Source organism: Mustela nivalis, assembly GCF_964662115.1.
Source record: "Mustela nivalis genome assembly, chromosome: 1".
In the NCBI taxonomy this organism is placed as follows: domain Eukaryota; kingdom Metazoa; phylum Chordata; class Mammalia; order Carnivora; family Mustelidae; genus Mustela; species Mustela nivalis.
Window position 1 is genome coordinate 190,841,376 of NC_139020.1, and position 27,816 is coordinate 190,869,191.

Here is a 27,816-nt window from a genome sequence, read left to right on the forward strand (position 1 = left end):
AGGTTTTTATGTTTTGGATTCTAGATTCTATATAAGAATTAAAAGTGAATTTATACACTAAAATTGCAATAGTATAGAATTCTGTATTTGCCCATATATTTACTGGAGAACTTTACACTTTCATGCGGCTTTGTGCTGCTGTCTAGCATCCCTTCATTTCAACTTGAAGGACTCCCTTCAGCATATTTTGAAGGGCACATCTAGTGGTAATAAATTCCCTCAGCTTCTCTGTGAGGAGTTCTTACTTTCTTTATTTTTGAAGGACATTTTTTGCAGATACAGTATTCCTGGTGGACAGTTTTATTTTCTTCCAGTAGTTTGAATATATTATCCCACTCCCTTTTTGCTTACAAGGTTTCTGCTAAGAAGTATGCTGATAATCTTAGGAAAGCTCCCTTCTATGTGAAGCACTGTTTTTCTATTGCTGCTTTCAAAGATCTCTCTTTATATTTGACTTTCGGCAGTTTGAATATAATATGTCTTGGTGTGTGAGTCTGTTAGGGTTTATTCTAGTTGGAGTTTGCTGAGCTTCTTGAATTTCTATTTCTATCCTCATTTGTTCATTTCTATCCTCAGATTTCAGTTTTGGGACATTATTTCTTTAAGCTCTCTACCTTTCCCCCTCTTTTCTTCTTTGATACTCCTATAATGTGTATAATAGTCCACTTAATGATATCCCATAAGTCTCTTAAGTTATTTTTTAGGTGTTCACATTTCCATTAATATTCCTATTTTGACAATGCATTATTTTCCTAATTTTCTTTAGTTGTCTATCTGTATTCTATTTTTAGCTTATTGAGCACCTCTCTTAAATTTAATTTTTTTTTAATTTAATTTTTAAAAAATGTTTCTCTGTTATATTCGTCACCATATAACACATCATTAGTTTTTGATGTAGTGTTCCAAGATTCATTGTTTTATTGAGCATCTTGAAAAGTTATTTTTAATTTGTTATGCAGTTCTTAGATCTGTTTTTGTTGTTGTTTTAGTTTTCTTGGGGTTTATTTTGTTTTTGTTTTTGTTTTTGTTTTTGTTTTTGTTTTTGATTGGGTCAGGTTTCCCTGTTTCCTTGTACATCTTGTGATCTTCTAAGTTTGGGGCACTTGATGAACTACTACCTCTCCAGTCTTTATGGACTGGCTTCATGCAGGGAGAAACCTTCACCAATCACCGTTCTAGAAGTTCTGAGACTTCTCAGAACTTGTGGGGGGTTGAATCTTCTTTTGGGCTGTGCATGAATACAGGTGACTTTAGCTATCTTAATTTCCTCTTTCTTCTTATGATCTTTTTTGGTTTTGGTCTCTACTGTATTCCTCTTCCCCTCACCTATTGGTCCCCCTGGCACCCTTCTGTGGAACTTCAGAGTCACTGGTGCTCCATTGTGGGAGGGCAGTTGCCTCTGTCTTCAGTGGCCTCCAATCTCATATTAGAACTAAGCTCTGTTCCCGTCAGTACCCTGAGTCAGGTGAGACAAAAATCAGTTTGTCAGGAAGCCCCTTGACAAGCCAGAATGCTGAAAGTAGGTCCAGTCTATTCCCTCTGTGTGAGGGAAAAGCCAAGAATTGACAGTATCCTCCTGACTGTGTTGCTCTATGCTAGGAGAGAAGGGGCTAAGGTGAGAAAAATACAGTAAATTTTTTTACTCTCTCTGCATTGTTCCTTCTCTTTTTTATGCATTTACAGGGGTGCCATACCCCTTAACTAGTTCCTAGGGTTCTACAAAGGTATTTTGGTCTGTACATTGCTAATTTGGTGTCTTCCCGGGACAATGAGGACTTGGAGCTTTCCAGTCTGTTATCTGACCAATGTCACTCCCTAGTTACTTTATTTGTAAAATTTGGATAATACCACCTAGTTCATAGGTCATTATGATTAAATTATAAAATGTAAGATTCTTGGCATATAACTAATACTTTGGAAATGTTTCCTCTTTTGGAAATAGTTTCACACATTGTATGTTTGAATATGATTTTTAAGTATAACAATGCTTATGCCAATAAATTAAATCTGCTTTTATTGTATCTTTCTATTTATTTGTATATAATAATATTTTTTATGTTATGCTAGTCACCATATAGTACATCATTAGTTTTTGATATAGTGTTCCGTGATTCATTGTTTGTGTATAACACCAGTGTTCCATGCAGTCTGTGCCCTCCTTAATACCCATCACCAGGCTCACCCATCCCCCAACCCCTCTCTTCTGATAATGTCAGCTTTATTTTTATAGCTTTAAAAAAATTATTATATATATTTGGATATATTTGTATATATAGATGTTGTATACAACATATATATATTCGTATACAACATCTATATACACACACAAATATATCCAAATATATATACAACATATATATATTCGTATACAACATCTATATACACACACAAATATATATAATAATTTTTTAAAAGCTATAAAAATAAAGCTGACATGATTAGATATACTTCTTTGAAAACTTGTTTTGGTGATAGAAAAGTATTTCTAGGAACACAACAACCTATATTTTGGAGAAATGTTATTGGCTTTAATGGGGAAAAACAGTTTTGTATAATATTAAAATTCAGCATTTATTTAAATGATATGATATACTTAAAAGATATAATTTAGAAATGGAGACAGTTTATTTTAAAAATCATTTAGCCTGGTGGTGGGTATTAAGGAGGGCATGTATTGCATGGAGCACTGGGTATGATGCATAAACAATGAATCTTGGAACACTGAAAAAATAAAGTTTAAAAAAATCATTTTCAGGGATGCCTGGGTGGCTCAGTTGGTTGGACGACTGCCTTCGGCTCAGGTCATGATCCTGGAGTCCTGGGATCGAGTCCCGCATCGGGCTCCTTGCTCCATGGGGAGTCTGCTTCTCTCTCTGACCTTCTCCTCGTTCATGCTCTCTCTCACTGTCTCTCTCTCAAGTAAATAAATAAAATCTTTTAAAAAAATCATTTTCAGAGTAGTAATGTGTTTTCACTTGAAATATACCTAGTGGAATACTGGCAAATGTCTAACACCCTACTCTCTCAAGAACCTCTTGACGAGTAGCATTTGCCAATTTCTCTGGTGTAAAAACTCCCACCATGGATTATTCAAACTCCTGCTATGGATGTCACTGAAAACAGAGTTGGGAAGAGTTATGTGTTTGAGCACCATTATATGGTATTTTACTGTATATAATAGATTTAAATAATTTCTATAAGATAGATAATGATAAGTATAATAGGAAGTGATGAGATTTGTTACCCTTTTTAACATAATATATTTAATTATAAGTTTATATAATTTCATGTTTAATGCTGTATAAAAATCTGCTTACAAGTTCTGGAATTTTAACAAACAGTTCTAACATCCTAAGCAAGTCTCCTCCACCATGCCCCCAAGTCCATATCTTTATATTAATTGGGAATCTTTGGTTGCAATTGACCACACAACACAAAACAAAATACAACCCAAACTAACTTAAGCAAAATATGAAGTTCTTGGCTTACATGACAGAAGGTCCAGAGGTAGATAGATAGGGTTTTGACATGTCTGAATTCAGGAACTCAAATTAACCCCTCAGTAATTACTCTGTCTCCTGGCTCTGCTCTTCTCCATTTGGTTCCTTCTCCAGTAGACTCCTCCATGAGGCAACATAGTTGGCATTTAAGATTCTAGATTATTAGACTTTATGTCCTTCATCTCAGAGTGACAGAGATTCTTTCTGTTTCCAAGTCCATCTCAGTCCCTGAAGTAAGACTGTGAGGGTGAGGGAGCCCTCTTAAAATCATGCCCTCCTCTGAATCAATGACTATGTATGGGGGCTTGGGAAACTCTGACTAGTTAGGTCTCCCACTCAGGAGGTGGGAAAAGTAGAGGCCCTGAATGATAGGTATGCCCCACCACCTCACCAGAAGTAGAGAGAGGTACCACTCTAAAATTGAAATGTCATTGCCAAAAGGGAAAGGCGAGGAAAGCAAGAACAGCACATGTTCACCACATTCTGCTTACCATTGCATTTTTATTTTAAGGTTCTATTAAGGAACGTGGGCATGAGGGGCCAGAAGACGGTCTTTCTAATCACCGACGTTCAGATTAAAGAGGAAGCCTTTCTAGAAGATATTGACAGTGTGCTCAATACGGGAGAAGTACCTAACATTTTTGCTGTTGATGAAAAGCAGGAAGTGATGGAGGTAATGTTTTTTAGGAAGTGGTGTTCCCAACACAGAAATGTTCTTATCGAATCATGCTTAGCGAAATAAGTCAAGCAGAGAAAGACAACTATCATATGATCTCCCTGATATGAGGAAGTGGTGATGCAACATGGAGGCTTAAGTGGGTAGGAGAAGAATAAATGAAACAAGATGGGATTGGGAGGGAGACAAACCATAAGTGACTCTTAATCTCACAAAACAAACTGAGGGTTGCTGGGGGGAGGGGGTTTGGGAGAAGAGGGTGGGATTATGGACATTGGGGAGGGTATGTGCTTTGGTGAGTGCTGTGAAGTGTGTAAACCTGGTGATTCACAGACCTGTACCCCTAGGGATAAAAATATATGTTTATAAAAAATAAAAATTAAAAAAAAAAAAAAGAAATGTTCTTATCTTGTTACTTTTTCTCTGCTCTTCAGGACAATTATAGCTTGCATATTGGATTTTGGTAATTAAAAATTTAAAAGTATATTATTTTAATACATCTTTTCTTGGTAAACTTCACATCACTTCTACCATAGTTATGAGACAGCATTTTTATAATTTTTCGTAATGATGGTAATTGCATCTGTTTGATCTTATGTAGCATGCTTTATGAGAGATTATACATTTTAAATCACATCTTAGGGTTACGGTGATGTGAAAACACATAGCTTTGAGATACTGCTTGATTAGCTGTTATAGTTTACCACTGGTTAGCAAATTTTTAAAAAGCTTTAGTAAAACTCCTTGTCCTAACAAGTCTGATAGATCTGAGAATCATGCTTTGTAACATAATTGACCAAAAAAAAAAAAAAAAATACAGTTGTGAAGTGCCAACTACTTCAGATTGTCCTTCAGTCCTCATTTCTAATATCTTCCTACAGAATATCTCTGCTAGTACTTGCCTCTTTCTAGTTGCCATAACTACTATTACCTATAGAATATATCATTCATATCTGGGTGTTTCATTTCAGAATGAATGTTCTTTTTGTATCTTTTCCACTGATAGCATCTGTAGTAGAATAGTTCAAACACCTGCTTTACTCTTATATGGAATGGAACTAATATATATACACAAAATAGTTCCTCCTATATAGGGTGTTGTGAGGCCTGAGGATCAAATGAAATGAAGTTCTTACAAAGTGTTATGTACTTGGAATGCCCTAAATAAATGAGACATTACTAGTTTGTGGCCTGGGGTGGGAAAGGAGAAAAGGAGTAAAGAAAAGATCCGAGTTCTCTCTTTTATCCGAGTGATGTCAAGGATGTGTCCAAGGCTGCTGAAAAATGGTGATTCTCCTAATTTGTAAGATAAATTCATCCACTAATCTCCCATCCAAGAAATAGTCCTCCATGGGGAGTGGGATTTCTTCAGCTTTGCCAAGCTTTCCTGCTCACTTTAGATCTTTATCTTTTCATCTTGTCACTTTGCCACAGAACTTCCATTGCTTCAGTATTTTCTTATGGTCTGACCCAACAGTGACCTTAAGAACTTCTTTCTTTCACATTCCACCCCAGTCTAGGAATACCAGATTAATATATCCACAAGAAAATAGCCATAGTAAAAACTCAGGAGTACTGAAATGCATCTGTTTCTCTGCTTTATGCTGATTTTTTAAAATAGAAGAAATAATATGAAAGAATTTCTGTTTATTTTCTTCCTATATTCTGCACTACCCTGCACATCCCACTTTGGAGATCGTGTTCTGGACTTTGCTTATTTCATCCCTCTGACAAAGATCTCAGTATAAACCTCCTCACTCCGGAAAACTGGCCTCTATAACTTGGACTTGGCACTGCTTAGAGCGCATCTCTTACAGACTCAACACATGTCTCTGATATCAGCAATAGAGTTCTAGCTTCAGACCTCCATTTCTAGCTTACATTTTCCACTGTTCTATTTGCCTTCCTTAAGGAATTAAATTATTTCTATGTCTTTCTCAATAAAACAGTGACTTCTTATTTATCACTTTCAGTGATATTTTCTCAGTTCCTTTAAAAATACTCATTTAGGGGCACCTGGGTGGCTCAATGGGTTAAAGCCTCTGCCTTCGGCTCAGGTCATGATCCCAGGGTCCTGAGATGGAGCCCCACATCTGGCTCTCTGCTCCGCAGGGAGCCTGCTTCCTCCTCTCTCTCTGCCTGCCTCTCTGCCTAGCTGTGATTTCTCTCTGTCAGATAAATAAAATATTTTTTAAAAATACTCATTTATATTTGACATAATTCATTATTCTTCAGCTTACATTAGGGTTCACTCTTTGTGTTGTACATTCTATGACTTTTGGACAAGTGAGTGCTGATGTGTATTCACCATTAAGTATCATACAGAATGGTTTCCCTAACGTAAAAATGCCATGAGTTCCATCTATTTATGCCTCTCTTCCTCCCCTGAACTCCCAGCAATCTCTGCTGTTTTTACTGTCTCCATCATTTTAGCTTTTCCAGAATGTTACATACTTGGAACCATATAGTATGTAGTTTTTTTGGATTGTCTTCTTTCAGTTAACAATATGAATTTAAGGTTCTTCCATATATTTTTATGACCTGATAGCTCATTTATTTTTACCTCTGAATGATATTCCAGTGAATGAAAGTATCACAGTTTATCCATTCACCTATTGGGGGACATCTTGGTTGCTTCCAAGTTTGGGTAGTTATAAATAAAGCTGTCTAAACCTTTTTATTTTATTTTATTTTTTTATTTTTTTTAAAGATTTTTATTTATTTATTTGACAGAGATCACAAGTAGGCAGAGAGGCAGGCAGAGAGAGAGAGGTGGAAACAGGCTCCCTGCTGAGCAAGGAGCCCAATTGGGGGGCTCGATCCCAGGACCCTGGGATCATGACCTGAGCCAAAGGCCGAGGCTTTAACCCACTGAGCCACCCAGGTGCCCCAGTCTAAACCTTTTTAATGCAGGTTTTTGTGTGTTTCCAACTCTGCTTCGCCTTGACTGCTGTGAAGTTTCACTCAGTTTGTCTAATTATTTTTTTCAGTAACAACTCATTTTCTTACTCCCCCGAATCAGGCCTGCTTCCAAAATATATGTGCGAGTCTGTGTGGATATTACACTCCCACAGAAAGCTTATTTACTTAGAAGCATTAACCCTTATTATATAAATAACCACCGTCCTTATATTACCATCCTTGCTCTTTCTGGAACTTTTATTCTTATGGCTCCAACCAGACACCACGTTTCTCTATTTGCATGTCCCAGGGTAAACTCAGAGTTAGTGCAGATAGACCATGTGAACATAACATCATAGACTGACACTGATCATAATAATCGTAATTTGGGAATTACTGTCAGAATGCATATACAGAGTCCATTTATAATTTTCCTTGGATATAGCTAGCCCATAAAGCAGAACATTATCTAAAATAGAGAATTCTTTTAGAAACCAATTCATTGTAGTAGCTATAACATTGTGTGTGTGTATATAATATATATGTCTACAGATACCTGCTATCAAAAAAAACTTATTAAAATCTATTTATAAGATAGTTAATGACTCAGAAATCTTTTGTGCTCTGAACAAGGAGAAAGGTGGCATATAAAAACTAATAGCTCCTTATCTATGCGACAAGAACTACTCAACTGTTCACACATAATAACTCATTCGATCTGTCAACTACCCTCTGCTGTAGGTACTCTTTCCCCATTTTACAGATGAGGCAATTAAGTTACAGAGAGTTTAATAACTCGCCCCAAGGTCGTATCGGTAGTAAGCTGCAAGCTGGGATTTGAATTCAGTAGTTTGGTTGCAGAGCCATGATGCTCAAGCTCAAGTAAATGTATCTCTCATATAAAGATGAACAAAGAAAATTAGAAGTGCCCCCGTAATCTCATTACCAGGCAACTGTATTAACATTTTTAAAATACACGAATGTTGGGGCACCTGGGTGGGTCAGTGGGTTAAGGCTCTGCCTTCAGCTCTGGTCATGGTCTCGGGGTCCTGGGATCTAGCCTCACATGGGGCTCTCGGCTCAGCTGGAAGCCTGCTTCCCCCTCCCTCTCTGCCTGCCTCTCTAGCTACTTGTGATCTCTCTTTCTCTCTGTCAAATAAATAAATAAAATATTTTTAAAAAATAAAAGTAAAATATACGAATGTTGTAAGAATAAAGTGAGTGAATGCAAACAGTATAAAAATGTCCAAAATTTTTAAAAAGAATGATATAAAGCAAGAAATATGTCTAGAATAAAAAGTGACAGCTTCCCTCTCATACTGTCCTTTTAAGTCCATCTCACCAAAAGTAACCGTTATAAATAGTTTCTGTGATTGCCTTCATAAAAATGTGTGTATGTACTTACACATGTGCCTAAATATTTTTTAATTTAACAAAGAGGATCATATTATACACACTGTTGCAGTTTGTTCTCATTTTATCTTGCTGATCTTGCCCTACCACATACATTGAGGCACCTCCTTTAATGGTTACACAAAATCACAGCATTTGGATGTTTTGTAATTTTTTTTAAATGGATGTTTTGGTTGTTTTTCCACTTATAAGCAATGTTGAATTATGGTTCTATACATCTATCATGGTGAACTTTTTTTTTCTTTTTAATTTCTTTCATGGTGAACTTTTTAGTGGGTATCTTTATAAGTTAAATTCTTAGCAGATATTTCTTTTCAAATTATAAAATTATGGGGTTGGAAGAAGTCTTCTAAGTACAAACTGTATCAAAGAAATTCTACTAATATAAAAAAATTAAGGGTATTTATAAGGTACTTATTTATAATAAAAATTCTTAATATTCCACTATCTACTAATCCCATTATCAACTTGTCCATTTTCATTTATAAAGTTTTTATTTTCTGTTATTCCCTAGGGTGTTCGTCCTATAGCTCAGGCTGGCAATAAACATGATGAACTCAGTCCCTTGGCCCTGTTTGCTTTCTTTGTAAATCGCTGCAAAGAAAATCTTCATGTGGTAGTGGCCTTTAGCCCCATCGGAGACGCCTTTAGAAATCGCTTGAGACAGTTCCCATCCCTCATCAATTGCTGTACCATTGACTGGTTCCAGGTTTGTAATTTTGGGGCAGCGGTGGGCAGGTGAGGGGCAGTGGCAACTAAATCTTTTAGAATTTTCTGAAATCTTACTCCAGCTCTGTTAATATCCATTCAGCACATGTTTCTTGATCACTTACTCTAATGACAGACATAGTGCTTGGCATCAGGGACTGATAAGCCTACAGGATCCCCAGAAGGATCTCACATTCTAGACTGGAAGATAGAAAAGGCAGCTGGCAAATGAGCAGCCACAATTATATAAAAGAGCTATAATCTTGGTGTGCAGAAGTTATACTAATTAGGACAGTGAATCTCTGAAGTATGAAAATGTAACTATGTAACTAATTAGTTACAGAGAGAAGGAATATATTAAGAACTAAGAGAATGTGTTAAACATAAAAGTATGTATAAACCTACATGTATATATGTATAAAAATACACATATGTAGATCTATATCTGTCCATATCAATAGTTATATCTATATGTATATTTCTTATAAGTAATTGGCTCACATGATTATGGAGGCTAACAAGTTTGAAGGTCTGCAGCCAACAAGCTGGAGACCCAGGAAGCACACCTCATAGAAACCTCCAGCATAGTGTTTGACCAAATATATGGGCACCCCATGGCCCATAGTAAAATTGACACATAAAACTAACCATCATAAGGGCATAGTATGTGCAAAGGTAGAGCGGGAGAGAGGGCATGGCTCATTTGTGTAACTGCAAATAATTTGGCATAGCTGACTGGCAATGAGGATAGCAGGAGTTAAGCCCGAGCTTTGGGTGGGTGCTGAGTTCTAAGGTAATTTGTAAATGTGCCTGTGAATTTGGTTTTATACCGAAGACACCTTGGGAGCATTAACATATATTTAGCTAACATATTTCAAAGGAAAAAAAATCCAAACCCTTGGAGGCTATATGGTGGATGGTTTGGAATAGGGCAAAACAAAAGAGAGGAAGACCAGCTGGGTGATCATTTCAATCATATTAACAGCAAATGATGAAGGTTCCCACTACTCTTAATCGTAAGGCAAATTGCCACTGCCTGGTAAGACTATGAAGTAGTAGTAATTATACTCTTGAGAATAGTATTTCATGGTACCTTCTATTTAATTGTTTTATATTCAATACAATGTGGACTATAGATTATAGACTTATTTTATACCTCTTTTTTAAAAGATTTTATTTTAGAGAGCGAGCGAGTGTGCAAGCGGGGTTGGGAAGGGAGAGACAGAATCTGAAAAAGACTCTACCCTGAACACAGAGCCTGATGTGGGGGCTTGATCTCATGACTGTGAGATCATGACCTGAGCCCAAACCAAGAATTGGACGCTTAACTGACGGAGCTACCCAGATGCCCCTAATTTCTCCCCCCCCCCTTTTTTTTTTAAGATTTTATCTATTTATTTGAGAGAGAGAGAGAGCGAAAGAGAGAGAGAGCACAAGCTGGGGGGGTGGGTTTGGGGGTGGAAGGAGAGGGGGAAGCAGACTTCCTGCTGAGCAGGGAGTCTGACTCAGGGCTCAGTCCCATGGGAATCATAACCTGCGCTGAAGGCAGATTCTTAATCAACTGAGCCATCCAGATGCCCCCAATTTCCTTAAAAAATAAATTTCTGGCATTTATTTGTTTTATTCTCTTTTACCTATTTACCAATTGTGTGAAAAACTATTTTCACACAAAATAGAACTGCACAAATGTTTCAGCTAGAGGACATTTTAGTGTTTACACAAGAATAAAAGCTGTGTGAAACAATTTTGATTTATGAAAACCATATCTTAATACTATATCCATTAAGTGGCCAGAAACCCAAACCAAATAAAGTCTGTCCAACTGTAAATTTTTCTTTTTATGTCATGTATTAGTAAGTGCTAAGAAGGAAACTCAGGACAAGGAAATAAGAGAGGGAATAGTGTTTTAGAATGAGTATTCTAGAAAGACCCTCCTAGTAAGTTGGCCTTTGAGCAGAGATGTGAAGGAGAATCACGTGTGGGTCTAGGTGAGGAGGGTTCTAGTCAGAGGGAATAACAAGTCCCAAGGGCCAGAGGCAGCAGCACAGTTGGCATATTCCAGGAAAAGCAGAAGAACCATTTCCAGGACTGGAGGAGAAGCAAATTTTGGGAGAAGAAACTAAAAAAGTTCAGTCTGGATGCTATAACAGTTAGGAATTATGATAGATGCTAGTAACAAATCCAAACTAGGGGCATGCGGATGGTGCAGTCCCTTGAGGGTCCGACTCTTGGTTTTGGCTCAGGTCATGATCTCGGGGTCCTGAGACTGAGGCCTATGTTGGTTTCTGCACTCAGCGCAGAGCATGCTTAAGACACACACTCTCTCTCCCCTCTCACTGTGTGTTCTCTCTCTCAAATAAATAATTAAATTTTTAATTAATTATTTATAATTAAATAAACCTTAAAAAAAAGAAACCTAAACTAAACATATAAAGTATTTTTCTCTCATAGAAAAATTCTGCAGATAAATACACTGGGATTTTGTGGCTTAACAAAGTCATCATAACCTCAAGTTCATTCTTCTTTGCTATCCTTAACATGTGATTGGCCCCCTCAAATTCTCCTTATGGTCTAAAATGGCTGTTGGAGCTCCAACTCTCAGATCTGAGTTCCAGGCAAGAAGTAGAATAATACACAGGGCAAAAAGGCACACACAGCTCTTTGTAACCCTGTAAAGAGCCTTCCTGGAGGTCCCCACCCAATAGCTGCCTATATGTCTTTATCGCCTGTGAATTGCAAGGGAATCTAGGAAATGTGGTCTTTTATCTGGGCATATTGCTATCTAGAATAAAATTGGAGTTCTAAGGGAAAAGGTATTAGGTGTGCAACTAACTTCTGCCGCTGTCATACTACATATGGGGCATCTACTGGATATCCAAGCGGATGAGATTAGGAAAGCAGTGTGGTATATCCTTGATATGTAAAATATCACTGATGCTTCCTTTATATTGTGTTATCTTTAATTTTAGTCTAAAAATATTTGTTAGCCCTTTCACAGATTTACCTGTGATCTCAGCCCACCCAATTCTATTTTCCCCATTAAGGTTTTAATTTTTTCAACCCCAAGGTCTTCTCTCGCAGGAAGACATTTATATGGTTAGAGTGAATCCACCCATCTTAAATTTCCTAAGTTTTTCTTTTTCTTATTTTTAGCCATGGCCTGAAGATGCCCTTGAACTCGTAGCTGTGAAATTCTTAGAAACACTGGAGCTTACTGAGGTTGAAAGGCGAGAGATAGTTCCAATCTGCAAACACTTTCACACTACCATTATGGATCTCTCAGAAAGGTTAATATTACTAAATTTTAAAATGCAAAGTGCCTTGTATTTTAACATGTCTCTTTTTCTGAAAGCTCAAAATTTCAATAGGATTTCTATGTCTTCTAAATATTTCTGATCATTTAATTAGGGAGGACCTTGGATTGCAAGTAATGGAAAATTATTTAATCTAGGTTTAAGAAAAAGGAAGAATTTATGATAAAGATTCAGGGGTGTCTCACAAGCCTAAGAGAAAGATTACAACTGGATCTCAGATGTGACTGGAAACGGATTAGAAAGTTATCCTAAACCCAGAAATATTTTCCTCTGTTTCTCATCCCTGTTTCTTTCTGGGCATCTTCTTTCTCTTTCAGACTGCCTTTTCTTCCTTCCTTCCTTCCTTCCTTCCTTCCTTCTTTCCTTCTTTCCTTCTTTCCTTCCTTCCTTTCTTTCTTTTTTATCTTGATTTTTTTCTAGTTTTGAGATATAATTGATATATAGCATTATATAAATTTAAGGTGTATAGCATAATGATTTTGTATATATACATAATGTGAAATGATTACTACAGTAAGTTTAGTTACTATTGCCTCATTTTTCTTCTTGTAATGAGAAATTTTTTTTAATTTTTAAATTTTTTTTCTAAACATGTAATATTTTTTTTAGCCCCAGGGGTACAGGTCTGTGAATCACCAGGTTTACACACTTCACAGAACTCACCACAGCACACATCCCCCCCAATGTTCATAACCCCACCACCTTCTCCCGACCCCTCTCCCCCCCAGCAACCCTCAGTTTGTTCTGCGAGATTAAGAGTCTCTTATGGTTTGTCTGCTTGTGATGAGAACTTTTAAGATCTACTCTCTTAGCAAGTTTCAAATACACAATACACTATTGTTTACTATTGTCACCATGCTGTAGTTTACATTCCCAGAACTTACTCACCTTAAAATTGGAAGTTGGTACCTTTTGATCACATTCACCCACTCACCCCCAACACCCCCTGCCTCTGGAACCTCCAATTTGTGCTCTATTTCTATGAAATAATTTTTTTTTTTTTAGGTTCCATGTATAAATGAGATCATATGGTATTTAGCAGACTGAGTTTTCTCCTTCCCATTGCATATGGAGAAAACAGTCTGCCTTTCAATTCTCAGGTTTACTTCTTGCAATTTCAGCTCTAGGCAGACTGACGGGCCCTTTCCAGCTCCCTTTACCAAATTTATACCAAAAGGTGATCAGCCTCATTTGTGTCCAGTGCCCAACCCCGGGCTAATCAGCCATGGTTAAGATGGCAGGTTTCATAGACAAACACTGCTGGTGGGGCACTGGATGGAAGTTTTCAGAAAAATGGAGCTGGCTGTGGATAACTCAAAAGTATCTGTTTTACCTCTGTTCATCTCTGAAATCCTCATTTCAAAAGTACATAAACCCAAGTGCTTATGGTATACTGCCTATCCAGAATCATACAGCTTGGTAACATTGTTGGCTTTGATGGTTGCACTCACAGTGGGCTCTACCCACTTTGTGTACTTACCATGAGAAACATTGCGTCTGTTGTCTCCATGTGTATATGTGGTAATCTTACACTTCTGGTCATACCCCATTCAACCAGTGTGACACACTCTGTGCAGAGAATGCTGACTCATCCCCACTATCCTATCTGCAATGCCCCTCCTTCCTACTATACCTCACTAGCGTTCACAGTATCTTGGGTCCCTTTCTAGCGTTAGATCCTCCTAGTTTATGAAACATGTAAAAAGATCTGTATCTTTCTTGCTGTTGTTCACCTTTGATACCCATCTCTGGAGATTAGTTTTTTTTAACACATCACTCCTATTTGATATTTTGTAGACACGATATTAGGATGTGGTTATGTGTAGAATTCTCAGAATGTTACAGAGTTCAAGTACACAGCAACTTCTGAAGAAAATTAACCTTTATTCTTCTAGGTTTGTTGTTGATGCTATGTTGAATATACCTCTTACTTTGTGCAACTCTTTACTTAGAGTAAGATATGTTGTCTGTCTTAGGTTCTTGCAGGAGCTAGGACGACATAACTATGTTACGGCTACTTCTTATCTTGAACTTATTGCCTCATTTCGACAGCTTTTGACTAAGAGGCGACAAGCTGTCATGGAAGCAAAACAACAATACGTGAATGGGCTTGACAAATTAGCTTTTGCTGAGTCTCAGGTAAATTTGATGAGCTGCTCAAAATGGTAACATATCACAGGAAATATAGGAAATCATAAAGAGCAAGAGTTGTAATTTATCAAGAATATACTATGTGCAGGACACTGTGTTGTGTGCTTCACACACACTCCTTCAATTATTCCTCTTAACCACTCCATGAGGTAGACACTTTAATGATTCTCATTTTACAGATGAGTAACATGAGTTTTAGAGAAATCCACTGAGTTTCCACACAGACTCAGATACATTTTGTTTTATTCTTCAGCTTTTTGTTTTGTTTTTTATAGTAGGCTCCATACCCAGTGTGGAGCCCAATGTGGCTTGAACTCACAACTGTGAAATCAAGACCTGAGCTGAGATCAAGAGTTGGTTGCTCAACCAACTGAGCCACCCAGGAGCCCCTATTCTTAAGTTTTTGACATTTGGGGAGAATACAATAAGTCTGGGTTGCCTTTTTTATTACTATTATAATAGCAGGCTAAATATAAGATTATATTTTTTTTTTATTTTTTTTTTTTTTATTTAAACTTTTTATTTTTTATAAACATATATTTTTATCCCCAGGGGTACAGGTCTGTGAATCACCAGGTTTACACACTTCACAGCACTCACCAAAGCACATACCCTCCCCAATGTCCATAATCCCACCCCCTTCTCCCAAACCCCCTCCCCCCAGCAACCCTCAGTTTGTTTTGTGAGATTAAGAGTCACTTATGGTTTGTCTCCCTCCCAATCCCATCTTGTTTCATTTATTCTTCTCCTACCCACTTAAGCCTCCATGTTGCATCACCACTTCCTCATATCAGGGAGATCATATGATAGTTGACGAAGATGTGGTATATATACACAATGGAATACTATAAGATTATATTTTTAATGAGTCAAGTGATAGTGATACTTATTAGCATTAGTTCAATAGAAGCAACAAGGTTTGGGTAATCCGTATGCATTGTATACCATGCCCAGAGTATAATAGTGACTCCCCAAGCTGCCACCTTCTTTCTAGCTGCACTTCTTCAGGGACAACTGCATCCTCTTACTGCTCTGTCATATACTCAAGGACAATGAAGTCTTTTGTGAAGAAAACTGCCCATGCCCTCATGGTTTTATTTATCATATAAAGAACTGGAAGGAAAAGATAAGGTTTTCTGGACCTGATGCCTTATGATACCTTTAAGTTGCGATTTTCTGTGTTTCGCTTCTAAAGCTCTTGTTGCTATGAAAACTTAATGGCAAACTATCTATTTAGGTTGGAGAAATGAAAATGGAGCTTGTCCAATTACAGCCCAAATTGGAGGAAGCTAAAATTGAAAATGCACATATGATGCAGGTAGAGTATCTTGAGTTTTTTTAAAACTGATGTCAGAAGGCAATTAAAATATATAATATTAGCCTTGAAAATATTCCTTAATTTTTTGCCACTACTAGATCTTAGGAACCTAACCCTTTTCTGCTTACCGGCTATCTCACTGAGTCCTGTGTGATTTGTGTTGATTTTTTTTTTTTAAGAATTCATTCATTTATTTATTTATTTATAGTAGAGAAAGAGAGAGAGTCCCAAGTAGACTCTGTGCTCAACACAGAGCCCGATACAGGTCTCCATCTCATGACCCCGCAACCATGATCTGAGCCAAAATCAAGAGTTGGATGCCCAAGCAACTGAACCATCCAGGCACCCCAGTTGTGTTAATTTTGGAGGGAAGTGGGAAACTCATTATCCAGTTAGGTCACATGTATTTGCATTTCTCCTCATTTTATCCTGGGCCCTCCTGCTCTTCAACATGATGTGTTGAATTCCCTAATTTCCAAACACACTCTGGTCTCTAGGATAGAGAAAACAGTAGGGTGTTTGAGGAATTGTTTTATTTTTTCCACTCTGTTTAGGTTATTGAGATAGAGTCTGCACAAGTGGAAGCAAAAAGAAAGTTTGTGAAATTAGATGAAGAAATAGCCAGTGGCAAGGCTGAAGAAGCCCAAGCTCTGAAAAATGAGTGTGAGAGTGACCTAGCCGAGGCAATTCCAGCTTTGGAAGCAGCACTGTCTGCCCTGGATACACTCAAGGCAAGTGTTTGAATTTGCTACCTTGGGTTTCATCGACAAACTCTGCACGGATCCTTGGTTCTTTAGGTATGGTTCTGTTCCACCAGGGGGTGTTACATCGTTTTTCCAGTCAAACAAAACTTGCCTCTTCACTCTTCATCTCTAATATGTCACTATCTTATATTTTGGCTGTTCGTGTTATTTATAATTTTCATTCAGGATATTTCAGTGAGAAGGGAATAAACAGTCCCCAAGAGGCCAAAGCAGTCCCGTACATGGACCAGGAGGCAGATGTTAAATAGAGTGTAGAGCTAGCTACCTTCCTGCAGCTTCCTGGAGGTGTCTATATGGAAAAACTGGAAGAGCTTTCCCAATACTGTGGGTGGCAACTGTCTGCATTACACTGCATTGGGTATGACCTATTCCAGTCTTTAAGCAAGACCAGAACAACCTCACCAAACAGAGCAGGGGAGACAGCTTCTGCTGACTTAGAAAGCCAGTGTAGAAGGCCATTCAGGATGCTCAGACTCCTTTTTTCTTTTTTTTAAGATTTTATTTATTTGTCAGAGAGAGAGAGAGGGAGAGAGGGCGAGCACAGGCAGACAGAATGGTAGGCAGAGGCAGAGGGCGAAGCAGGCTCCCTGCCGAGCAAGGAGCCCAATGTGGGACTCAATCCCAGGACGCTGGGATCATGACCTGAGCCGAAGGCAGCTGCTTAACCAACTGAGCCACCCAGGTGTCCCTTAGACTCCATTCTTCATTCTACTTTCCTTTCCTCATTTTACTAATTCCTGTGTAAGATTCCTGACAAGATTGTGAGCTCAACCTATCTCACAGGATAAATTCTTCTGATTGTCAGTTATATCAGCCTTGTAGTTATAAGATATATTATTTTAAGGCATTTATATAAATGTCTAATGCTTTCATTGTGCTGTGAACCAAGAATTTAAAACTCTGGGCTTATTTTTTTCTTCCTTTCTGCTCTCTGGCACATTTAAAAGCCACATCGTACCCGGTGGTCTTTCTTCTTTCTCTCTTTAGATGTTTATCACAGCAGCCCCTTATTCTGGCAAAGCCTTGTCTTTAATAGGCACTCCATTCTAGAAGACCATGAGCATTAATTTAAGTAACTATCACTGTGGACTATGGACTTTCAGCATCGCTTCCTCTGAAAATCATGGGATTCTTGATGCCTTCAAACCTTACAAGTTCGGTTCATTGATATCAGGTTCCCCTCTCATTGAAAGTCTGTTGCTTATACCCATCCTGGTATCAGATACTATATTATATGAGGTAGACTTCAGTTGCAGAGAAGAGAATTGGTTCTATTTAGTATAAGCAGACAAGGATTCTTTAGGATATTTTGTAAATGGATTCCACAATTATTGGAAGAGCTGAAGAAATAGATCCTAGGCTGAGCTGCCAGGAATGACTCACAGAGCCAAACTGGAAATAGTCTCCCAGAGGAATGATCCTCTGAGTCAGAAGCCTGCAGAGCCATCCCACAGAGCCACACCACCTTCACTGTAATCTATATCAGCAAAGGAGATACCTCACTACCCCACATGTCCCCATTTATTCAGTCACAGTTCTCGTATCATTCAAGTGATCTGGTGGTGGAACCCAATGACCACCCACAACTCTAATTTGTGAGGAAATAAAATAACATAGTTGTTAGCTTTCCAACAATTGCAAAGGATGTCAGAAGGATTTTGGAGTGGATAATAAGTAAGTGAATCTGTTGCATCTGTCATAACAATACATACCTTTTTAGGAAATAAGTTTAAATTAGGGTCAGGATACCTGGGTGTGTCAGTTGGTTAGGCTTCTGCCTTCATAATTCTGGGGTCCTGGGATTGAGTCCCACATTGGGCTCCCTGGTAAGTGGGAAGCCTGCTTTCCCCTTCCTCTGCCTGATGCTCCCCCTGCTTGTGCACTCTCTGTCAAGTAAATAAATAAAACCTTTTGTAAATAAATAAGGGTCTACCTCTACTTTCTTCTTCTTCTTCTTCTTCTTCTTCTTCTTCTTCTTCTTCTTCTTCTTCTTCTTGGTAAAACTACTATATAAGCAAATATATAATTAAATCTTTATCTAAATTAGGATTCTTAATCTGGGTTCAGTGTATGGACTTGGTATGCAAATTTTTAATATATGTGTAAAAATGTATTTTCTGGAGGATTCATAGCTATATTTATATTCTCATAAGTCTGTGAACTTCCAAACATTTGAGAACCATTGGTCTTAATCTGTGCTAAATTTAAATTGTCTTTTATTAACTATTTCATAATTATGCAAAGCAACTATAATTTCAATAGAAAATCAATGCTCCATTATTCTCCAACATTATTTTCTAAATTCTCATTATTTAAAAATAAACTGTTCTAAATAAAGATACTCTGTTTTCTTTCAATTTAGCCAGCTGACATTACAATTGTGAAATCAATGAAGAATCCTCCATCTGGTGTTAAATTAGTTATGGCTGCTATTTGTGTCATGAAAGATATAAAACCAGAAAAAATTTCGGATCCTTCAGGAACTGGAGGCAAGGTAATTACTGACACAGATTTAAATCATATTTGTGAATGTACAAAACATTTTACAGCAACAATTATCCAATTAAATATCAACAGTATCCAGTCCAGAGAAGAAACATTGTTTTCCAGATTGAATGGATTCAGAATAAAGTGTGGAAAACATTATCTACATATATTCCATGGTAAAACTAAAGCAGTATAGCATCAGAAAAAATGTGGTTCCAATTGCTTCTATTTTCTGTCTGTGCAGGTTACCTGCTATCATGGGGTGGAATTGAATGAACACTGAAATGTGTGAGCTTTTTCCAGCTAAGATTCTCAAGGATGTAATATATATAACCACATAGGTGTTATTCTGAGCATTCAAAAAATTCTGCTGAGTTAAGCAGTATAGTGTAGTTGTTAAAAGTATGTGTTCTAGAGCAAGAATGTCTGTATTCAGAAATCCTGTCTCACTAGCAGTGTGGCCTTGGGCAAGATGCTTAACCCCTGTGGAACTCTGGAGGATTACGATAGTACATGCCTCACAATGTTAATGTGATTATTAGATTATAAATACAGATACATACATATAGATCATATGTATAGATGGATACATATAGATTATACATATAGATAGGTAATATATATAAAGCTCCTATGAATAAAGCTTTATATATAGTAAGTTCACAATAAATTGTTATTATGATTATTATCCAAGGCTATATCCCTTAAAAAGGAAGGTGTAGCATCCATCCTAAACTCAATTATGGACTTACTTTCTTTTTGGAATTTTATAGTACCTAGGTTTGAATTCCAGATTGGAGAATTGGGGTGTGAGTGTGGTTGTGTGTGTGTATGTACTCTGTCCTTACTGAGATAATAAATAAATCAGCTCTCAACAAGCCATTCTCATTTACACACACACACATACACACACACACACACACACACCTACCTATCAGGCTTCTGCAATTAGGAAAAAAACTGTTGGGCTAGTTATTTTAATGTCTTTGTTAACACAAGTACCATGTGCTTTATCCTGTAACTGGCAGAGCGACGTGTAATCCTTGTTTTCTTTCTCTTCTTTATCTCACTTGGGGAGCCTAGCTGGGTGAAGAGGTCATCCGTTAAAAAAATATTTGTTACCTGTTTTAGTCCCTTTGAGCTGCTATTACAATTACCGTAGTCTGGGGTGGCTTATATTTCTCACCATGCTGGAGAATGGGGAATTCTGAGATCAAGGCTCCAGCAGATTCAGTGTCTGGTTGGAAGGCCCATTTCCTGGTTTATAGATGGCCTTCATTTTGCTGTGTCCTCACATGGCTGAAGTGGGAGGGAGCTCTCTTTTACAAGGACACTGATCCCATTTTTTTCCTAATCATCTATCTACGAACCAGTGTCCAAATACCATCACACTGGGGATTAGGTTTCAACAATAAGAATTTTGATGAGGGGGGATAGGGACACTTTCAGTCTATAGCACTACTTTTCTGGTTTGAAAGAATCAAGAGTAAAAGAAAATAAAGCTGCAAATAATAAAAATACATTTTCTTATATGAAATTCTGATGGTGTTTATGCTAGTTGCTTTTCTTATATTTCCTAAAGAGAAATAATTGCATCATTTGCCTTTCAAGGTATAATTTTTTATGAATTCAGTATATAAGTTTATGTTCGTATCTTAAATGTTTGATATATTTGCTACATTCTTGAGGAGAGGAGTCTCTTTATTTCCAAAGAGATGTAAGTTGATATTTTGAAAGTATATGGTTTCTCCAGATAATATACCTTAAACTTCAAGAAGGAAAATTTATACAGAGCATCTTTAATTGTATATTTAATAGATTTCCATAAATTTTATTTATAGATATTAGATTACTGGGCACCTAGCAAAAAGCTTCTGGGAGATATGAATTTCTTAAGAGAATTGAGAGAATACGACAAGGACAACATTCCAGTGAGTTTCATTGGATTTTTAATATACATATAACTTTGCCAAGGTGTAGAAGATCTTTAACATTAAGCAATATTTTGTAAAATATAAGATAGCTCAGTTTTAAGATTTAAATAATGCAGGAATATTATATTATTGACTATATTATGAATTCTCATAATACATAAAACCACTCCTTCATACCATTGAAAATCATTTAATGAATTACTATTTTAGTAATTATTATTAACTTGAAACAGTTCTCTTATGGTAGTTTCATAAACCTGAAGCACAAATGTATGTGAGATTAAAAATGTAGAGTGCACTTTTCCATCCAAACTTGCATTTATTGATTGTTTGTTTTTTCTCATTTCCACATATTTTCCCAAACTCCAGTAGTCTTTTTTTGGGGAGGAAGGGCAGAAACATCTTGCTTCAATGTCTGTAATCTTGTGTATTCTGCCCACAAGTATGACTTGTGCTTCTGTTTAAACTATGCTTATTTTAAAATTTTCTCGAAGTATTGACTGGGTTTTAAAGGCAACTTGTCTTTTTTATACTATGTGCATGATTTTTTTTACTATACATGATTATTTTTTCATCTTATGACTGTATGATGTATATGTTGAAATTTTAAGATGGAAATGTTTGTTATATAGGTGACTGTTATGCAGAAGATACGTGGTGAATACCTTACAAACCCTGAATTTGATGCTTCTAAGATTGCTAAAGCTTCTTCTGCAGCTGAGGGTCTGTGCAAGTGGATCATGGCCATGGAAGTGTATGACAGAGTTGCAAAGGTATCTTGAGGATCAACACATTCATTTTCTACTGAAATATTCCCAGAAATTAAAATCTGTGCATATGTTGACTAGTTAAGCAGTTTCTCAAACTGATATCAGAAAGGATTTATCTTGCTGCAGCACCTAGTAGATGAAGAGAACACGTGTGTGTGATATAACCTAGTCTTGGCTAGTGGTAGTGAGTGGTAGTGCTCAGGGATGAATGGGCCAGACTGACCTACCCCTGTAGAGACGTGGGGCAAAAGCCAAAACTTCAAGGATGAAGTGCCAGATTAAAAAATTAAGTCAAAGGATCAGAAGTTAAAAGACCCAGTAGAGTTAAGAGACAGAGCATGGACTGTTGCCCTGAAGCAACAGCATGCATAGGTAAGGAATATTTTATGGAGAATGGTTAAAATCATTTTGTAAATTTGGCTAGAAAAGGGCCACAGAAACACTGGCCTTGCCCTCTGTAGCTTGCAGAATCCCACTGAGGGAAGCAGGAAATATAAATAAAAAGGCAGATAAAAATACATGGTAACATGTGTTTAGAATAATCTCAGAAGGGGCATCTGGGTGGCTCAGTCCATTAAGCATCTGCCTTTGGCTCAGGTGATGATCCTAGGGTCCTGGGATGGAGCCCTGCATCAGGCTCCCTGCTCTGTGGGGAGTCTGCTTCTCCCTCTTCCTCTGCTCTTCCACCTGCTTGCCTGCTTGTGCGCTCTCTCTCTCTCTCTCTCAAATGAATAAATAAAAATCTAAAAAAAAAAAAAAAGAATCTCAGAGTAAATGATAAATGATAAGGCTGTCACGATTGGAAAGATATTCCTAGTAAGGTACATATGCCTGTAGAGAGGTCGGGATTTTGATTGTTATTTTCAGGGGAATAGACTTGTCAAAGAAATAAAATTAGTTTTATCTGGGATATTCTTCCATTGAACATCTTGTCCCTTCCCCATCGAAGGTTTTGGAGCTTTCAACCTAACTCATGTCCACATGTCTCACAAGGCATGAAGCAGAGAAGCCAAGGCATTCAGAATCTTTCCTGACTTCCCACTCTACACCTCCACACTGCCATTTTAATTCTGATGCAGCTGCCCCATGTTGCTACGGAAGGGTTGAAGGGAGATAGTCAGTAAGGTCTCCTCTGAAGTCAAAAGTAAAAAGTGGAGCTTCTTCCTGTTCTCTCTTTATTTAACACGTTCCCCCTTCAGGATTTCAGCCCTGAGGAGAGAAGACAGGACATTTGTGTCTGATCCCTCCCTGCTCCTTCCCTCTCTGCCTTCAGCTTCATTCATGGCAATGAACCAGATTTAGATCTTCCTTCTTTCAGACTGGTGTCTATTCTCTTTGGTCCTCTTCTAAATTCTTTCTACCAATGGTTTAAAATACACTCCCTGATCAAGTGGACTAAACCCCATTCTTGATATATTAATGAACATAATAATATAAGAACTTTAGAAAATCTCCTTTCTCTCAACAAAGTGCAGCTTTTCCAGATTTGTTGAGGAAAATTCAGTTTTGGTAGTGAAGCAACATCAAGGCTTTCTTTCTCCTTGTAATTCTATTAACGTAGTCTTAATCCCCCCAAGGCAATGTATGCCTCAGACAACCAGGAAGAAGACTGCAGACTTGAAAATGCCACACACACACACACACACACACACAGAGCATAGTCCTATATTTATGCTATGTTCCCCCCCCCTCTGTTTTTGGCAACAGTTGAATGGCAACTTCTCATTATTTTTGAGACATTTTGCTGTATCTTGTACTGTTTTGCTACATATTAAATATTTTGTTAGTCTTGAATAATTCATCTATTTTACAGATGATCATTTGCTAGTCCAGAATGTTTTATATATTTTATATGACATATAAATATATTGTACTTTACTTAGGTAAAAAAAAATGTAAGATTTAAGGCAAAATATTTATTTAGCATAATTTATTATAAGTAACAAATATATTTATAATAATTACTTTTAACTCATCATGTCTATAAAGGATTATATAGGTGTCCGTTTTAGAAAGTACACATCCTCGCTGCATATATTGTTCCCAAACAGGTTGTGGCTCCTAAGAAAGCCCGCTTAACAGAAGCTCAGAAGTCCTTAGCTGAGATAATGGAGCTTTTGAATCAGAAGAGAGCAGAATTAGCAGAAGTAGAACATCATTTGGAAAATTTACAAACAACATTTATTGAGAAAACTGAGGAAAAGGCTCGTTTAGAAGACCAGGTGGAACTCTGTGCTAAGAAACTTGAAAGAGCCTCAAAACTAATTGGAGGACTGGGAGGAGAAAAATCAAGGTCAGATTTCTACTTATTTTAACAACATTTAAGGGTTGAATATGTTACTGTCTTTGAGTGTTTATTATTTATTTTTAAGTGTCTGGTTTAGAATGAGGGCATTCAACAAGGCAACTGGCCAGGCTTCTCCCAACAGAATATCAATGTCAAGGATGGTGTTTGCCACTTGTTTCCAAATTTTTTATAAGGCAGACGATAATTTTAAATCTACATGGTGAGTGTGTTGGGGATCATTGTATATTTCTTTCCAATTTTATGTGTTTTCAAAATAAAATGTTTGCCCGGGGTTGAGTAGTGGATATATGACTCACTGTCTTAAAATTTATTTCAAAGAAGATATAACCGGACTGATCTGAGTAAAACAGTTAGCTTTATCCTAATCTATTGGTATTAGCCAACCAGCTATCTCATTTATTAATTATATGTGTTGGGTGAATAGCATGAAATGGTAATAGGCCTTTGACAGTACTTTGTAGTGCAGATTAAATGATTTTGAAATGCATTTTTTTATTGTAAAGACTTCATGAAATGGAAAGAATACTAACCTTAGCACCAGTATGCCAGCTTTTATACAACTTAAATGGAATTTTTAGTAATGAATTAGTAATGAATTGCAAGTGTTTTTATGTCATACAGACTAACAATAAATACTGAAGCAAATAGCAGGGCCACTAAGCCAAATAAATCATCCTGAAGAAAATCATTAGACAAAATGCTGGCATGTTTTTGTTTTTGTTTTTTTCCTTGCTTGTTCCGGAGGGTCAAGTTTTGCAAGAAATGTCTAATAATCTAATAACGAAAGGTGGATTGTCATTCATATAGCATAGATATATTATAGCACTTCTTTTATAGATAGGAGTCCAACATTTCATGGCTTTTTGTTATAGAATTTGGACTAGAAGTCCCTTACCCTTTCTATTACTGTCTTCTGTCATTCTCTGTGGTGAGGCTCTTTTGCCTTTGGTTGATCTCACAGATGGTCTCAGGCTGCAGATGACCTTCAGATAATATATGAAAATTTGACTGGTGATGTCTTAGTATCAGCGGGAGTAATAGCCTATCTTGGTGCTTTCACTTCTGGCTTTCGACAAAGATGTACAGAAAACTGGAGCAAGTTGTGCAGGGTAAGGATTTATATTTTATAAGTTTCCTTTTGAACATTCAAAGTATGTTTTGGGATATTATGGAGGAAAAATGGTAATAAGGATGATGAAGAGAAGAAATCACTGAAAGTATGGGGTCTTGTTTTTTCTTCTTGCTTGATCAGTAAAATACTTTCATAGTCCAACTTTTAATTCAGTTTTTTCTACCTTTTTAGAGTTAAATAATATCTGATGACAAATCAATAATTTAAAAATATTTCAACGAACAAAATGAAATAAAACATTAGATATTTATTTCTTACAGGAGAAAAAAATTCCATGTTCAGAGGAGTTCTCATTGAGTAAGACTCTGGGTGATCCAGTAAAAATTAGAGCTTGGAATATTGCCGGATTGCCAACAGATACTTTCTCCATAGATAATGGAGTGATTGTTAATAACTCCAGGCGTTGGTAAGGAATAGAAAGTATTTTTCAATTATTTTATCTGAAAGTATTTAAATGTAGAGAAAAGTTGACAGGATTTTAGAGTAAGCACCCACACACCTACCACCTCCTAGGTTCTGCAGTTAACATTTTTCTTCTGCTTTATCCCATACTTATACATCCCTCTATCCATCTATCAACTCATCCTTTTCATACACTGCAACATAAGTTGCAAATGTAGTTATACTTTTCCCCAAATGCTTCAGCATGCATATCATTAATTTCAGTTGTTTTTGTTTGTTTTTCTTTTGATGTAGAATTCATGTATAATGAAATACACAAGAGTTAAGTATACCACTCATGAATTCCAACAAAAGTGTAGACTTGGTACAGATACAGAACATTATTAACATCCAGGAGGTTTTCTTATGTCCCTTCCCAGTAAATCCTTACTCTTACCCCACAGTAAGAAATTATTACTCTGATTATTTTCCATCACAGGTTAGCTTTGCCTATTCCAGAACTTCATATATACAGAACCATACTATATATACTCTTTTGAGTAAGGCTTCTTCCACAAAGCACAAAGTTCCTATTTTTTGTTGCTGAGTAATATTCCATTGAATGGCTATATCACCATGATGGACACCTGGGCTCTTTCCAGGTTTTGGCTATTTACCTTATGTGTTTTAACTAGGTATTTCTACGTGTTTTAAAGATACTCTAACTTGGTCATTTATGCAATTTCACAGATATCTTTTTTAATTGCTATCATTGATAGTGTGATAACTATATGAGCTTTACAAATGATTTTATTATCCTTTTATTTATATCACTTTGAAAAACTTCAACAATTACTTTTATTTGAGAAATCATTTACTATAAATGATTATCCATGTTGTCATTTAATTTTAATTCTTTTCATGGGACTATATCTCATATGTATTAATACCATTGAGCTCTTACATTCATGAGGTACTTCTGTAAGTGCCCTATAGTCTCAGAAATTCCTGAGTTAGACATTACTTTTATTCCATTTTATAGATGAGGAAATTGAGGCCTGGAGTGATTTAACAATTTGAAATTTAGTAGATAACTGAGCTAAAATGGTGGACTCAGAATTTTAATCTAGGCCATTTAACTTCCAAATCCTTGTTTTTAATTACTGTGTGAAGTGCATGGAATAGGATATTACATTCATTACCTTTAAAACTGTAATGGAAATTTTAGTCGTCTTGTGGAATATGAAACATGTATAAAGAAATCTTACATTTTGAGAGTCTGAGTTATTGTTTGTTTATATTCTTTGAAAACCTTACTTCAAGACATCTAAGCTTCCTTTATATTAACAATATTGTTTTAATAAAATAAGGATGTGTATGATCATATTTTGAGTGTTTATCCTCTCAAATTTTGCTTGAGTGTGAACATCCTTAGATTGAGACTTCAGATAATAAATTTATCATAATCTGAGAAAGTATATTCAGCTATTCAAAAAAATATGTTCTATGGTAGGGCAGGGAAAGTTCTACGTAACAGAATATTATACTCCAAGTTTTTAGAATTCTGTTTTAGAACTCCTTTCAATGCATTGGTGGCTATTCAGATTTTTTAAATTGCAGTTCAGAAAATGCTGTTGGTCTATATGTATATATTTTTTAAAGATTTTATTTATTTATTTGACAGAGAGAGATCACAAGTAGGCAGAGAGGCAGGCAGAGAGAGAGAGGAGGAAACAGGCTCCCTGCTGAGCAGAGAGCCCGATGCGGGACTCGATCCCAGGACCCTGAGATCATGACCTGAGCCAAAGACAGCGGCTTAACCCACTGAGCCACCCAGGCGCCCAAGGTCTATATGTATCTTAATTAAAATTTGAGGAAACCAGAGGTTTCAGGGTCATATGTAAATTGAGGACAACAATCTGTCAATTTCTGGCAGAAAGGCTCTCCTAATAAAGTAATATTCCAATAGAGTCACCCTTTCCACCTGTTATTTGTAGACCAGCTGGTCCACAGACCATGGGCTGGTTGACTTTTAAAGGATTACTCTCTGTCCTTATAG

General features: G+C 36.8%; 1 protein-coding gene across 7 annotated transcripts in view; it reads left to right on the plus strand.

Moving 5' to 3' along the window:
• DNAH12 (dynein axonemal heavy chain 12) overlaps positions 1–27,816 on the plus strand; it is a 228,390-nt gene that overhangs the window by 134,745 nt on the left and 65,829 nt on the right. For all 7 annotated transcript variants that reach the window (XM_082738549.1, XM_082738550.1, XM_082738545.1 and 4 more), the window contains 12 exons: positions 4,012–4,173; positions 9,005–9,199; positions 12,352–12,485; positions 14,489–14,651; positions 15,901–15,981; positions 16,536–16,716; positions 19,112–19,239; positions 21,074–21,163; positions 21,799–21,939; positions 23,988–24,229; positions 25,206–25,353; positions 25,637–25,782. In XM_082738549.1, the coding sequence (XP_082594675.1) occupies positions 4,012–4,173; positions 9,005–9,199; positions 12,352–12,485; positions 14,489–14,651; positions 15,901–15,981; positions 16,536–16,716; positions 19,112–19,239; positions 21,074–21,163; positions 21,799–21,939; positions 23,988–24,229; positions 25,206–25,353; positions 25,637–25,782 (1,811 nt within the window). The remainder of the gene's footprint in view (positions 1–4,011; positions 4,174–9,004; positions 9,200–12,351; positions 12,486–14,488; positions 14,652–15,900; positions 15,982–16,535; positions 16,717–19,111; positions 19,240–21,073; positions 21,164–21,798; positions 21,940–23,987; positions 24,230–25,205; positions 25,354–25,636; positions 25,783–27,816) is intronic.